This window comes from Poecilia formosa, unplaced genomic scaffold (genome assembly GCF_000485575.1).
Source record: "Poecilia formosa unplaced genomic scaffold, Poecilia_formosa-5.1.2 Scaffold120, whole genome shotgun sequence".
NCBI lineage: Eukaryota > Metazoa > Chordata > Actinopteri > Cyprinodontiformes > Poeciliidae > Poecilia > Poecilia formosa.
Genome location: NW_006800059.1, coordinates 1,016,264 through 1,030,168, shown reverse-complemented (window position 1 = coordinate 1,030,168; position 13,905 = coordinate 1,016,264). Strand labels below are relative to the sequence as shown.

Below are 13,905 nucleotides of genomic sequence, written 5' to 3'. Positions count from 1 at the left end.
ACACTGCCTTTCTGAGAAACAAGTGGAACAGAGAAAGCAGACATTTGAGGAAAAACAGAAAACATGATTAAATTTATTCATTGTACAGTCAGAACAATAGTGCAGGTCACTGACTCAAGCAACTCACTGATTTAACTGGAAAGGGCTTTTTGTTCCTAGGAGCAAGGAAGCACAACACCACTGTTGATTTAATGGACTTCCCTATACTTTACTCATATTTCCCATTTTCCAACTTAGACTCTGACCTTCTTTATACAATGAGGCTGGCTGCTTTGAACTGGACTAAAGCGTGTTATTCCTGCAACGATTCCTCATTGGGCTAGCTTTCTGCAGAGCTGTGAGAGTGAAATTCATTATCATCCATATGTCTCTGTGGAATTTTGGCAGCGTGACAAAACAGCTCTGTTGAAATGTTCCATCAGGAATTAAACGGCCTTTGCCTGTTTGCAACTGTGGGATGTTTTATGTTACTGTGCATGCCAATGCCAAAAAAAGTATGCCATTGGACACAACATTCCTAGAAAGAAATAAACTGACTAGTTTTATCTGAAATGAAAGCTTTTAAATACATTCCATGTATTATTTTCTGCCTTGCTTTCAAGGTTCTGTGTAATCAATAGACAAGCAGCAGAACTTAAAAGGTCACCGTAAACTATAGTTGTTCACATGAACAAGAAAAATGACAAAACAGAAAAATAAAACCAGATTGCAGTTGGAAAAATATATATACTTCCAAATGTTACAATGCTATGGAAGATTTTTATCAGATTTTAGTAGTAACTCATGAAATCAAGACTCTCCCAGACCGTCTGACAAGTCTGTAATGGGAATTAATGGGATGCATAATAGCCTAATTGGACCATTTTGCCAGATGAAAGATTTTTAATACCTTACGTCACTCATGTTGAGAAATATTGCACCTGCAAGTATTTATCAATGCAACTATCTTAAACAACTCCAAAATGTCAGCTTCTTTATGCGGTACACCTGCCCAATTGATTATTAACACAAATGGTGAGTCATCCTATAACATGGCAGCAATTCAGTGCATTTGGGGATCTACAGTCATATTCAGTCAAGTAAAATTTGCATACTGATGAAGCTTTTTTTGTCAAATTAAATGCATCTTTTGAAAATTATTTTTAAGCAGGTATTTATATTAAAGTTTTTTGTAGTTTATATAAATGGTAAATAGCCTTTACTTGAACAGTCAGTGCTTTATCAAGTCCAGAGGATCCCAGCGCTTTGCACTAGATTCAGTCACTCACTCAATCACACACACATTCACACTCTGATGGTGGCAAGCTAACGGATAGTACCGTAATCACAGCTGCCCTAGGGCAGTCAGACGGAGGCAAGGCTGTTATGCAACGGGCCTCTGACCACCAACAGGCAAGGCAGGTGAGATCTGTTGCCCAAAGACACAATGACAGAGATGGATGGAGTGGAGATTCAAACCGGCAACCCACTGATTACAGGGTGAACATCTCAAGATATATGTGTGTTTTTCACACACAACCATTCAGGTTTCAAGAAAATGGTCAGAGAAAGACAGAATATTCTTTCGGTGGTGATTGTGTATATGGGAATGTTTTATTGGTGTCATATGTTAGGAGAGAATGGTATGACTGGCTGGTTTGAGATGACAGAAAGACAATAGTAGCTGCAATAGACATTTCTCATAGTGATATATGCAAAATATTATCTCAGAATGCCAAGGCATCAAATTTAGCAGAAGACAACACCAGATGCCACTCCTGTCAGCTAAGAACTGAAAGCTTAGGGAATAATTCACACAGGCTCAACTAAATTTGACAATAACAGATTGGAAAAAAATGTTGAGCATTGTTCAAACACCACAGGCTACCTGAGTGTTGTTGCTGACTATGTCCAACCATTTTGACCACGCTACGCTCATCTCCTGAATTTTTCTTCCAGCAGGATGATGAACCATGTCACCCAATACAATAGCCAGTGGGCGCAGATTTGTGCTGTTAAAAGACATAAAGGCAACACTTTGCTGCAAACGACAACCATAGGAGAAAATTTAGTACTGCCACAAAAAACTCATTATGTGAACTAATGGGGAATCAATTTTTCAATACCTGAGTCTTTTAAATGTCAAAAAATCTGTTTTCTTTCTTCCAATTAGGCGGATTGTGCATATCCCAGTCAGTGAAAATCCCACGTGAACCAAGAGTTGGAGAGTTTGACAAGATCATTCACCGGCTAAGTGAGAACCCCAACGCTCGAGTGGTTATTATCTTTGCCAACGAGGACGACATCAGGTGAGAAAAGTGAAGAGTGTAAAAATGTTCTGTTGATTACTGTTGTACTGTTGATTAACATATTGATTATATCCTTACAAGTTTGCTATGGTTGGATACTTTCAAGATACTGTCAATTTAAAACTAGTACTTAAAACTAGTTGCTTTATCTTAAGTGCCATTTACATCGACACCATTCTCTGTCAAATGGCAATTAAGATTTTCAAAGGTTTTACTTGCAAAAGGTTTTACTTGGAAATCTTTTTAAAGTCAATACAGTAATATTAAGTACTCATTAGAGTGCAAATTCTATTTCTATCCTGTTTCTATTATAATTGCATGTCTTGTCTGTGTTAAATTTTTAAAAAATGCATGACTATAGTGCCAATTATTATCTAATCTTTAAAAAAAAATCTTAAGGAAGTGATTGTTTTGTTCACATGCAGCACGATTTTCTTAGAGGAGAATATTTCCCAGCAAACAGTTAGTAGGTCAGCATATATGCAATGGAAGTGGGCAGAGATCTTGATGTCTGGGTCAGAAGTCCCACTGCTCACTGACTTAAGCCAGTCCTGATAACAGGTAATAGGCTGGATATACAGTAATTACCAAAGGCCAGTGGGATCACAGTGCAGCATGACTGCACTATCCTTGAGATGACCGTCCAACATCTTAATGATCTCAAAAATCTGCACAAGGAAAGACAAGACCGAGTCATAACAAGACATTGTTTCCAGTACAATCAAACAAATGCATGCATATATTGTTTTGTTTTGGTGTTAAGAGAAAACTAAACATGGCATCTGAAAATACTTTTTTCCCCTCACATTAAGTTATACAACATTTTCTTGTTGCAGGCAAGAGTTCAAAAATTATTCACATTTGCTAAATGCTAAATTAATTGGATGCAAAAAATATTTTTTTGTTATTTTTCATGTTCAGAGGTAAAATGAAGTTGCTATGACTTTAAATGACTTGACTTATGCCAGTTTAATTCACAATATTTAAATCAACTAGAGACACATTGAGACACATGCATTGCTGCTTCCTACTGTGACATCGGCAAAAAATAAATAAATCAAATCAGGAGAAATATCAGGAACATAGTTTTATAAACCCACTAGACTGCTACATCCTTGAGTAAATTTTCTATATGGCCACGGGTGGCCACAGATGCTGTCCTTTCTATCCATAATAGAGAGGGAGAAGAGGGACTCTGTGTCTCAGAATAGCTGAACCAACTTTATAACACAAACATAGAGAAGTTGCAGGTAGAATTTGTTAAAAAAGTCACTTTGCACAGGAAAACAACTTCTCAACCAATATGGGCTAATCAGCCATTACTCCTAAAGCAAAACATAAACATATTACAGTTTAGATTTATTTCAGGTGTGTGTGAAGTGGAGGGTAGCAGCATTATGTTGTTTGGGTTTTCTGCTGTAGGAGGGATTGGTGCACTTGACAAAATATATGGTATCATGAAGAAAGAACATTATGAGGAAATACTGAAGCAGCATCTTATCAGCCAGGAAGGTGAATCATGGGCCTAAATTTCAGCAAGCTGTTGTAACAACACCAAAACCTTTCATCCAACTCATGCAAGTTAAAAGACAATTCCTCCAAATACAAAAAATAAACTTATGACTTTGAGAAGACTTTGTAAATGTCCATGGATAGGTGACATTTGATTCAATTTTAAAGGGATTTTGTGTCTCACTTGCTTTTGAATAAAACAAAGAGGAGTGCCCTGACTAGGATTACACATTATGTTCTGCAGCCATAATGTGTGGCTTCTTTAAAGTGTTTACATTCTGTGTTAGAAATCACTCTGAAGAGCTTGTATTGTAAGTTGTAATATTCACATATTTTTAATAATTAAATGGTGCCAGATTCCCCTTGTACAAGCACGCACAGCAGCAGCTGCCTCTTTTTTTATTATAAGATCTGCTCCTGATCCAGGATGTTTTCAGTAAAGTCTCAGAACATAAATATTGTAAAATATTCTAACATAACTTATTTAAACCCCTAAAAATATCACTTTGACTGTGGGATATACTGCCTTTTTCAAAAACAGATGGCTATAAGGATACATAAATTATCTAAAATCTATTACAATTATAGTTGAGAAAGTATGTCTTGTGCACAAGTTAAAATTGAGATTATTGAATAAGATGCTGGCAAATGTTAATTAAAACACTTCAACCATCCTGTAAACTCAAAAAGTTAAAACGCACTGTCAGATTTATTTTGTTTTTAGAAATTGGTTTTCATTTGTTTGTACTGGGCAAAAGACAGTGGGGATGGTAAGGGCAAAGACTAGAAACACATATTTGTTTTTCTTGCTTTTTAAAAGCAATATAAATACAATGTTTCACATGCCAAATCTTTTTGGTTTTGTTTAACATTTCTATCTGAAATATCCTTCAGTAAACATTTACAGCAGAGCCTGTTATCTGTTGTTATTATTATTATTATTATTATTTACAATAAATTTAAAACTTAATCTAATAAGGTTTGATTATGCTAAAACTGGCATATTGGATACTTTTAAATTTTAGTTCTTTGTCATCCAAATTCTACTTGAACTATCCATGTCAAGCAACAAGCTGCAACGGCTTTTTTTTACAGTTTTGCTGTATGTGGAGTCTGATATTAGACTCTATTCATCTGTCTGCCCAACCATCGTCTAAAATAAGCGTATTGTTGCAAGTTGCTCACACTTATACCTAGACACAATATATACAGTATATTAAAATGTATTTGTTTTCTGTTCCATCCCACAGGCGCCTACTTCAAGCAGCTAAAAGAGCCAATCAAACAGGTCATTTCATCTGGGTAGGTTCCGACAGCTGGGGATCCAAAGGTGCTCCTATCCTGAACCAAGAGGAAATGGCAGAAGGTGCCGTCACCATCCTACCAAAACGACAGTCCATTAAAGGTATTCCCCTTATGACGGGCGCTGGAGCGCCATCATTATTTTGTGGTAGCTTCGAATCATATCTAAAATAAAATTGATGAGCCTTAGAGCAACTTCAAAGAATATGAATTTGTCTTCTACTCTAATTTGAAGTTCAGGGCTTCTGGGAAAACTTCTTCAAATTGTCCTTACTTCATGGTTTCCCCTTTGGGTGCATTTTGACGTTTTGTCAATGTTGCTTTCTGGCTCACAGACTGTAAGTCAAAGGAGAGAGTGGAGAAAATTAAATAAATTAAATATGCCAACATTAATACCTGACACAAAAGCGCTAAGAGGTTTTTAATGTATTTTATAATTAACTTGCACTAAATAATTTGTTTTTGTGCTTTGGGGAAAAAAATAAAATAACAAAAACTTTCTAATTCTTATGACTTTCAGGTTTTGATCGGTACTTCATCAGCCGAACATTAGAGAACAACAGACGGAATATCTGGTTTGCAGAGTTTTGGGAGAACAACTTCCAGTGCAAGCTTAGTCGACATGCTGTGAAGAAAGGATCTGGCATCAAAAAGTGCACAAGTGAGTTTTCAACGAATGGAAAAGAAGCCTCTTGGTCAATGTGGATCACTCAATCAATAACCAAGTGTACAGCTTGGTTGTGTCATGAATACATTATGCTTATGTGGGTTTGTGTCAAAGTTTGTGCCTCCACTTTGGATGCATGGGTTTCTTTAATTATTACTGGGGGAATAGTTACGCTCTTCTAATATAGCAGAAAATGTAATTTATGTAAATAAGTGAATGGGAATGTCTAATTCTGTAAGAGAAATTAATTCTCTTATTATATGTGTTGACTGGCTGTATTTGACATTCACAAAAATAGGCCCTTGCTTGCAGTGAAAACAATCAATAGCATATCTAGTCAGCTCACTAGAAAGAAACTTTTTCATCATTAAAATCATTAGATTCTTCAGGCTTGTCTCTTATCTCTTAGTGCTTTGCAAGATTGCATTTCTAATATTTCAAGGCATATAAATCTTACATTTGTGCATTTTTTCTTAAAGTGTGTTATAAAGGAATATAGTGCAGAATCAGAACAAAAATTAACAGAAAAAAATAGACATTGTACATTTTTTAAGCTTTCCTCTGCTTTAGCTAAAACGAATCCCCATAACTTGGTCCGTATTTTGTGACTAGAAGAAAAGAACCGGAGATTGTTCGATTATTTTAAACTTTTCCAAGATCCCTCTCTGACATTTGTTGTGTTTACAACCAAGACCAACACTATGAATTCCCACCAGAAGATTAAGGTCGTGATCCCATTTAACCCTGCTGCCCTACTGCTTTGTCCTATCCCTCGATTTTGCACGTTCCTGCCAAATCTAGGGCTTTCTGGATTCTTTCTGGGGAAAAGAATGATCGAGCAAACTGACAGATCAACAGAAACACAAACATCCATCTCTACTGCTTATGAAAAACATTGATGTTATTCATAAAGTGAACCACAATCGAAATTACACAGTCGTGTATATAACCATACAAGCTGATCAAATGTATGCAAAACATGATTTTGCATACATTAAAGTAAGTTTCAGGATCTCACAATGAAACTTGATGTAGTGCAACAGCCCTACAGCCGCTGCTGCACATGGATTATAACATCCATTAGCTGCACAAAAAACAATAAAACATGGACACAGCTGCTTCTCAAAACCCATAAAATTATACTCCAGTTTCTTCACTGTGTCAAGCCCAGTAGCACAGACCTCTACATGACACAAATTTATTGCTAACTCTAATTAGAGGCGTCTCTCATCCGGATGCCACTCATGGGCCTTTCTTCAGAATAATCCTTTACTTGAATTATGGCTGGAGGTGAATTTGACTTATTCGAATAAAATCTGGACCAAACTGGAAGCTGTGTATTTGGAAATGTATTGAATCTCTTGGTCTCGCAAAGTGGGCTGATATAAAATATCTCATAAACTTGTCGCTTTAAAAATGAAATGTGCGAATAGATTTTTACTGCGTGCCGAAACTTTTAACTACAATCATTTTTGTCTGAGTAAACTGTGTGGAAGCAAATAATGCATTCCTGTAATCTCTTCAAAGGAACCAGAATTTTCAACAAGGACAGAAAAAATAAAAATAAATAAAAATTGCCTACGGCTTTCTTGCACAAAGGTTTGGGATGATCAGTTTAGAATGAAAATATGACCTGCAAAAAAGTTGCCCTGCAAGAGACTTCTCCTTCACTGCTAATGAAGCCTGTCAGTCAATTACAACAAACAATTTTATGCGGGTCAGAGTAGCTTTCTCCATATTTTTAAGGATTAACCAATCATTATTTCCACTAATTAGTAGCAAGTGAACAAAAGCTTAACCATTAAATATTGGATTGTCAACTTGCTTCACAACGTTGTGTCCAATGACCAACACAAGGTAATACCTTCAGCAATCCTTTACTATCAGGAGAACACTTAATTTGTGAATGATTTTTGTATTTATCAGTAGTCATGGTGGCTGCTCTTGAGCTAAATTGCTGCTGCCCTTTTCTTCCTCTGAAAAGCCTCCTGGGCATAATAAAATTTTAAGAGCAAAGGGTACAATGATTCCTCTCAGAGCTCTTTGCAAGTTCTCTTCCTCTACTCTGCTTTGTTCTGTTTGAAAGCACAGTAATTTCTTCTTTCCCCTCCGTCAGGGCACATAAATTCTGGTTGGTATATGATTCAAAACAATGCAAGAGAGGACAGCGTTGTACCTCAATTCCTAAAATTTACCATTCAGAATTTTTGCGTTTTGAACTTTTGGTGTTTATTGAGCAAATTCCTGAAATTCTAAAGTACAAATTGTCCGGGTTTATATGTATATATTAATAGCAAAGTGAAATGGGTGAACAAACATTATTGCTTTTTCATTTTTATATTGGAGCTTTACAGTTACGGATTCACTTTACAGGTAACATTTATATCATACAGGTTGTTTCGTCTTCTAAGCCAAGGAATAAAGTGCATCATTGTGTGAAGAAAAAGCAGTGGAGATGTATAATTCACATTTTAATGTATCATCTCCCAGCGTTCCTTTTATCTATACAAGGACAAGACTTGTGCAATCAAGCTCCTCCTCCATTCTGCAGGTCACTGCGCTCATAGACTATAACTAGTACGTACGCCTCAACCTAATTTTTCCCAACTTTAAACCGTGTTATGTTGTCTTGTCACAGTGACTGTTGGAATGAATCGGATTTCTTCATTTCTGACTATCTAGAAACCTTGACAAACTTAGACCTTCAAATTCCTCTCATCACATTCAGTTGTCTTCATCTGTACACCTATTTCATTTAAATTATGTTACTGTTTATCTTCATCTTTTTCATTTTCAGATTTCTTTAGTTTTTTTCATGTCACTGCTCTTATTTTTAGGGTGCCTGTCTTATCACTGTAAACCTATTGCAATTTAGCTTATCTTGTACATTGTATGGCCTGCAGAAAGCACTTTGAGCTGAGCAGCTTGAGTAGTTCAAAAGTGATATGCAAATTTTGGTGAATTCAGTCAAGTAGGGCTCAATCAGGTAACACCTGCATAATATAATGTCATCCACTTCACAAGCTTTTGACTCAGTCAATAATTGTTCTCTCCTAAAAGTTGGAGATTTTCAAATCTTATTGAGTCTGTCTTTAGTTAATTTCATAAATCAACACATTTTTTAATTTTCCATTGCAGATGACAAAAGTAAGACGGTATTTTTCTTCTGCATGTCAAACTGACACATTTGTACTATCTTCTTGACTCAGCACTCGCATATATGCTCAGCTAATAATACAGGTCACGTGTGCATTGAGCTGACAATGCTCATGCTTTTTCTTTTTTCTATGCTTAATAGCATAGCCTCATCTTAGTGTATTAATCACAGTGGAGTATGTTTACCAGCAGTATCTATGTGCAATGTGTTTTTCCTTTAAGACCAACTTTGGGTCAAATAATTTATTTTGAAGGGCGTAGAAAGTCTGCCAGAAAATTAAACATTCACCTGTGGGACATTTTGAATTAAATTAATTCATTTTTGTAAGATGCCTTTAGGTTAGAAGTTTTTAAATGATTTTTCTTAGAAAATTAGCAAGAGATGAACAGCACCTTTAAGACTTGCAGTGTTTGGTTAAATTTGCTGTGCAGTTTTAAAGTAGGATGTTGAAGCTGGAAAGACATTTTTTTTTATGATAAAAAAAACCCTGCAAATGCACCAAAACTAAAATTTGCTTATTATAACTAAAGACCTATAAGGCCGACACTCGAAACGCGCACAAACATGTGACAGCAGACCAACAAACAATGATTCATACACTTATGGTGGTAATAAGATTAATACTACAAAGGGACTTTACTGGAACTTTTAATGACTGTTTTACCTACCCAGAATCTACCAGGTACTTTTTGGACCTTCAGGGTTAGCTGAAAGAGCAAATCAGGTATTTTCCTTGAACTTTCATGGAACTTTCATATGAGTTCCATGTAATTTTTAGGTTAAGTTTAATGACTTTACCTGGAATTTGATGAGTGAGTAGATGACCAAGCAAGCAGCAGTGAACAGTTAATTTCATTCAGTCGTCTTTATATTTTAAGAGGAAGAAGCCTACAGTACAGCCTGGTAAAGTTTTATAAGCTAGAAGTATTGAAACGCGTCTTCTTTTGTTTGTTCTTTCCTTTATTGCATCACTTTTAATTTAGTTTCTCATTTGTGTGTCCTTGTAAAATTTTCCCTTGTGTTCCTTTTGTTTGTAGATGTTTGACAATGTTTGACAATGTTTTCCGACACCCATCAAGATTCTATCGCTGATCCCTGATTGCCCCCACTAGGTTAAATTATGATGCAAACTTCCAATTTCACTTTATTAAATGACCGTTTATTGTAAAAACAAATGTAAATCATAGACTTCAGATTAAATGATAGCTTTGACCAATATCTTAAACAGTTAACTGTTTGATGCCTTTATTCTAAAAATATCAGAGGATTTTATCACGCTGAATATACAGATTGTTTGAAATAAATGTTTGCTTTTCTTTGGAAAAATCTAATTTTCTATATTTTAGAAGTCAGAAAACATCAGTGACACAAATGCATTACAAAGGAGCTTTTATCAGGAATGATCAGAACTGATATAAACAACATGTTCCTTAAAACTTTCAAAGAACTTATACAATTCTTCAAAACAGCATTACAGAAAATTTTCATTTGAAATAGTTTCTTGTAAGAATTTTTACATCCTAAATACAAACTACAGAATATATTTCTAAAAGAATGAGCACAGCACTGAGGATGCCAGTATTTTCTTGCAGCTTCTTCTTTAATTACATTTTTAATTTGCACCAGGCTGTGGTAAAAATGACAGTCTTGTGAAGGTCCACCAGCTTTTGTTGACACAGTTTGAGTGAAACAAACCTTGAGTCACTGTTGATTTGAATCCCTGCTAACATGAGTCATCAAGGCTAACAGAAGCAGATAACTGTCTGCCTGCACAGACCTCTTAATTCCACTGTGGAAAAATTAAACACTTTATCTGAGCAATGGCAGTTTCTCTTGAGATGCAGTTTTTTGTAGTTTTTAATTGATATAACATAGCTCAAAATTATTTAGAAAAAAAAAATACATTTTTTTTCTTTAGTTCCTTGTGGCTTCCAAAGAATATATTGATATACTTACGATGAATGTTTCATGTCAGTGATGTAAAAGTCGGACAAAATGCAACATGACTGTTCACACTGCAGATGCTTTCAATATTGGAAACGTATCCAGTTTTACATCACATAATGAAGTGGCACAAATTGCATTTTTTTTCATGATTGAAAAGATCAGAAATGGCTAGTTAAGTTCAGATTGCCATGAAAATGTCAGATTTGGGAGGCATTTTGGTCTCCATATTGGCTCATTTGGATAGAGTTTCTTAGTTTTCCTCCCTTTGTGTTAATTAGTTTCTATGCAATCCTATTGTCTTATTCAGTCTATCCCTCAAAGCTAGTTTTTGTTAGATTTTTCCGTATTGTTCATTTGTGTATGGGTTCAGATACAGCTCTGCTCCTCTATTAATTATCCAGCCTTCCCCCAGTTCCCTGCATAGGTTCTCCCCAGCTGTTCTGCATTCTGTTTATTGTACTCACCTGGTTTCCATGCAACAATCACTTCTCCACAGTATTTTAGCTTTTTGATTTCATTGACTCACTACTGAACTCTTCCAATATTCTGTCGCTCCTACGCATTGGTGGCATTGGTATTTGTGATCAGTAAGTTGACAGTTTCATCATTAAATCAATTTTTCCACTATACTCTGTCTGCCCTTATCTTTGCATTTGAGGCAACACCAAACCAGAACACTGTGACACATCAGATGTCGTTAAATAAATCGTTTAAGCTTGCCTCTTCACAATTTTGCAAGTGAATATGTTCATTCCTGACAAACAACACTATTTTAATGTGAGATGATGTCCCTGTACCAGCTTCCATAAGTTAAAAAACTGCCTGTGTCAAATTACTTGGAAAATTGGTTTGAATTTTCACAAATGAATTTGCTCCATGGCGTTCGAGACAAAAATAAGGCACCCGTTTCACCTAAAGTAATTCAGTCAAAATGCCTAAACATTCCTGCCAGCCATTATCACAGATTCCGCTTTCAAAATTTTCCTAACTGCAAATATACATTTCCATAAGATCTGGAGGCCGCAGCAGGACCCAGTAAGGTGCTCAGCATACCAAGGTAATATGTACTGACTTTGCTTGTCTGACCCCAGTGCATAAACATACTGTTCTTGACAACTGCCCAAGCTCCCAGGTGATCTTTTCAATATTCTGCAGTGTGAATGCTGTGGATTTATATGAACAGGAAGTGCGGAGGGCAGCCAGTCTGTAGAAAACCTTGTGTCATCGCCTCACTCAAGTCAGGTATATAGATTTATACTGAAAGGTCTCGGCAGCAAACATTTACGGTGCAGCATTGATGAGGGAAATTACTGAAGAACCACTGCTTCACTTAGGCTGATTTTGAAACCATTTTCATATATGGTGTTTGAATCTACAACATATATATATATATATATATATATATATATATATATATATTAAACTTTTTTAAGCTATTTCAAGCAACATCACTGTTTACTTATTAGTTGAAAGGATGAATATTTGACTTTCCAGCAATACAGCCACTGTGATATGAAAAATGCATTAGATTTCTTTATATTTCTGAGCATTAGCATTATATTCACAGGATAGAATGGTAATATGTTTTGGTTCTTTGACTCTGCAAACACAGCACAGGTCTGTAGCATGGGAAAAGAGTGGCCATTTTGACTGCTCAGCCAATCAGAGGCTAACTTGAGGAACATGATAACTTTTTGTTAAACAGGAAATTGAAAACCACACTACAGTGCACTTTAGTTTGAAGAAGGTAAAATATTCTGTCAGATGTAAGAGTCAAATTATGTGACTAAAATTTGAGCCCTAAAATAGATTAAGATAATATTATTTTAGTCCAGGACAGCTAAAAATACATATTTGATTCTAGAGTTAATTGGTCAAATTAATATACTACAACTATGTTACATTGCTATTTCAAGCAGATTTTTATTTTAGCCTTAGCTTGCACGTTATTTGAATTTGTATGCTTGTAAATGCCAAATCGGTAAACTCCTGATCCTCTGTTTTATGCAGATAGCAACAAGGCCTGTGCATTATGTTCAGGCGAAACACGGATACCCAGCAGTTCAATTATATGCATGAGCGCATTACTCTGGATACATAAATACAAGACAGAAGTTGCTGCTTCTGCTGCTCTTTGAATACATTCTAGGTAGAAACAAGGGTCAGCTTAATTAGTAGAAAAACTTGATGTACTCCCCTGTTGTTGCTTTTTTGCAATGTCTTACAAAATATTTTATCTTGTAATAATGTAAACAGAAAAGTATTTTTGCTCAATAGCAAACTGTAATCAGTAACTGTGCCGTTACTCCTAAAAATAATATCATGCTTTATTTTATGCCTAGAAAAATAATTATAAAGAAATAAAATGTAGTGAAAAAAAAAATTACAGAGTTTCATGTAGATACTGTACTCTAACTCTTTTGACTACACATATTTGGCAAACCTGATCCTTGGAACTCTTTAGCCTGCAAATGACCAACTGATCTAGTGGCCTGAGTTCTACACTTAGTCATGCTTCAGTGAAATATGCTTGCAGCATTTTCTCACTGGCCAAGAATTTTAATTTACTCAAACTGCTGGGGGTTTTGGCCTTTTCAAGAAACATACCATTGTTTCTAATTTACATTGTCACTTGTATTAACCAATACATATTTTACGATGGCCTAGTTTCACCTCCTGTGATAAATTATGTAATGGTGCAAATTTTCATCTTTTGGGAAAGCCCTGTTTCGTCAAATATGAATTTATTATCCGGATGATTTCTTACATTTATACAGTTATGCTTATGTTATTATACATAAATCTTTAACAGTTGTGGAGCATTTCACTTTTTATTTTCCTCCCCTCTTGCTCAATGACCACTGGAGACCAGTTAAAAAGAAAAGTTGGTTTAGACAGTGGATGGATGGACTTTCTTCCTCTACCAAATGTTCCTTGACCATTTTGAGCATATAAAACTTTAGCTGTGGATTTTTGAGAAATTTTGTAGTGCATTTCAGAATGTTAGATTAAGAAAGTAACAGTAGGCAGAA

The 13,905-nt window shown here is 35.5% G+C and overlaps 1 protein-coding gene across 2 annotated transcripts in view; it reads left to right on the top strand.

Annotated features, from left to right (window-relative positions):
* grm4 (glutamate receptor, metabotropic 4) overlaps positions 1-13,905 on the top strand; it is a 170,773-nt gene that overhangs the window by 134,583 nt on the left and 22,285 nt on the right. For both annotated transcript variants that reach the window (XM_016675731.1, XM_007560794.2), the window contains exons 4-6: positions 2,153-2,288; positions 5,051-5,205; positions 5,623-5,763. In XM_016675731.1, coding sequence (XP_016531217.1) covers positions 2,153-2,288; positions 5,051-5,205; positions 5,623-5,763 — 432 coding nt within the window. The remainder of the gene's footprint in view (positions 1-2,152; positions 2,289-5,050; positions 5,206-5,622; positions 5,764-13,905) is intronic.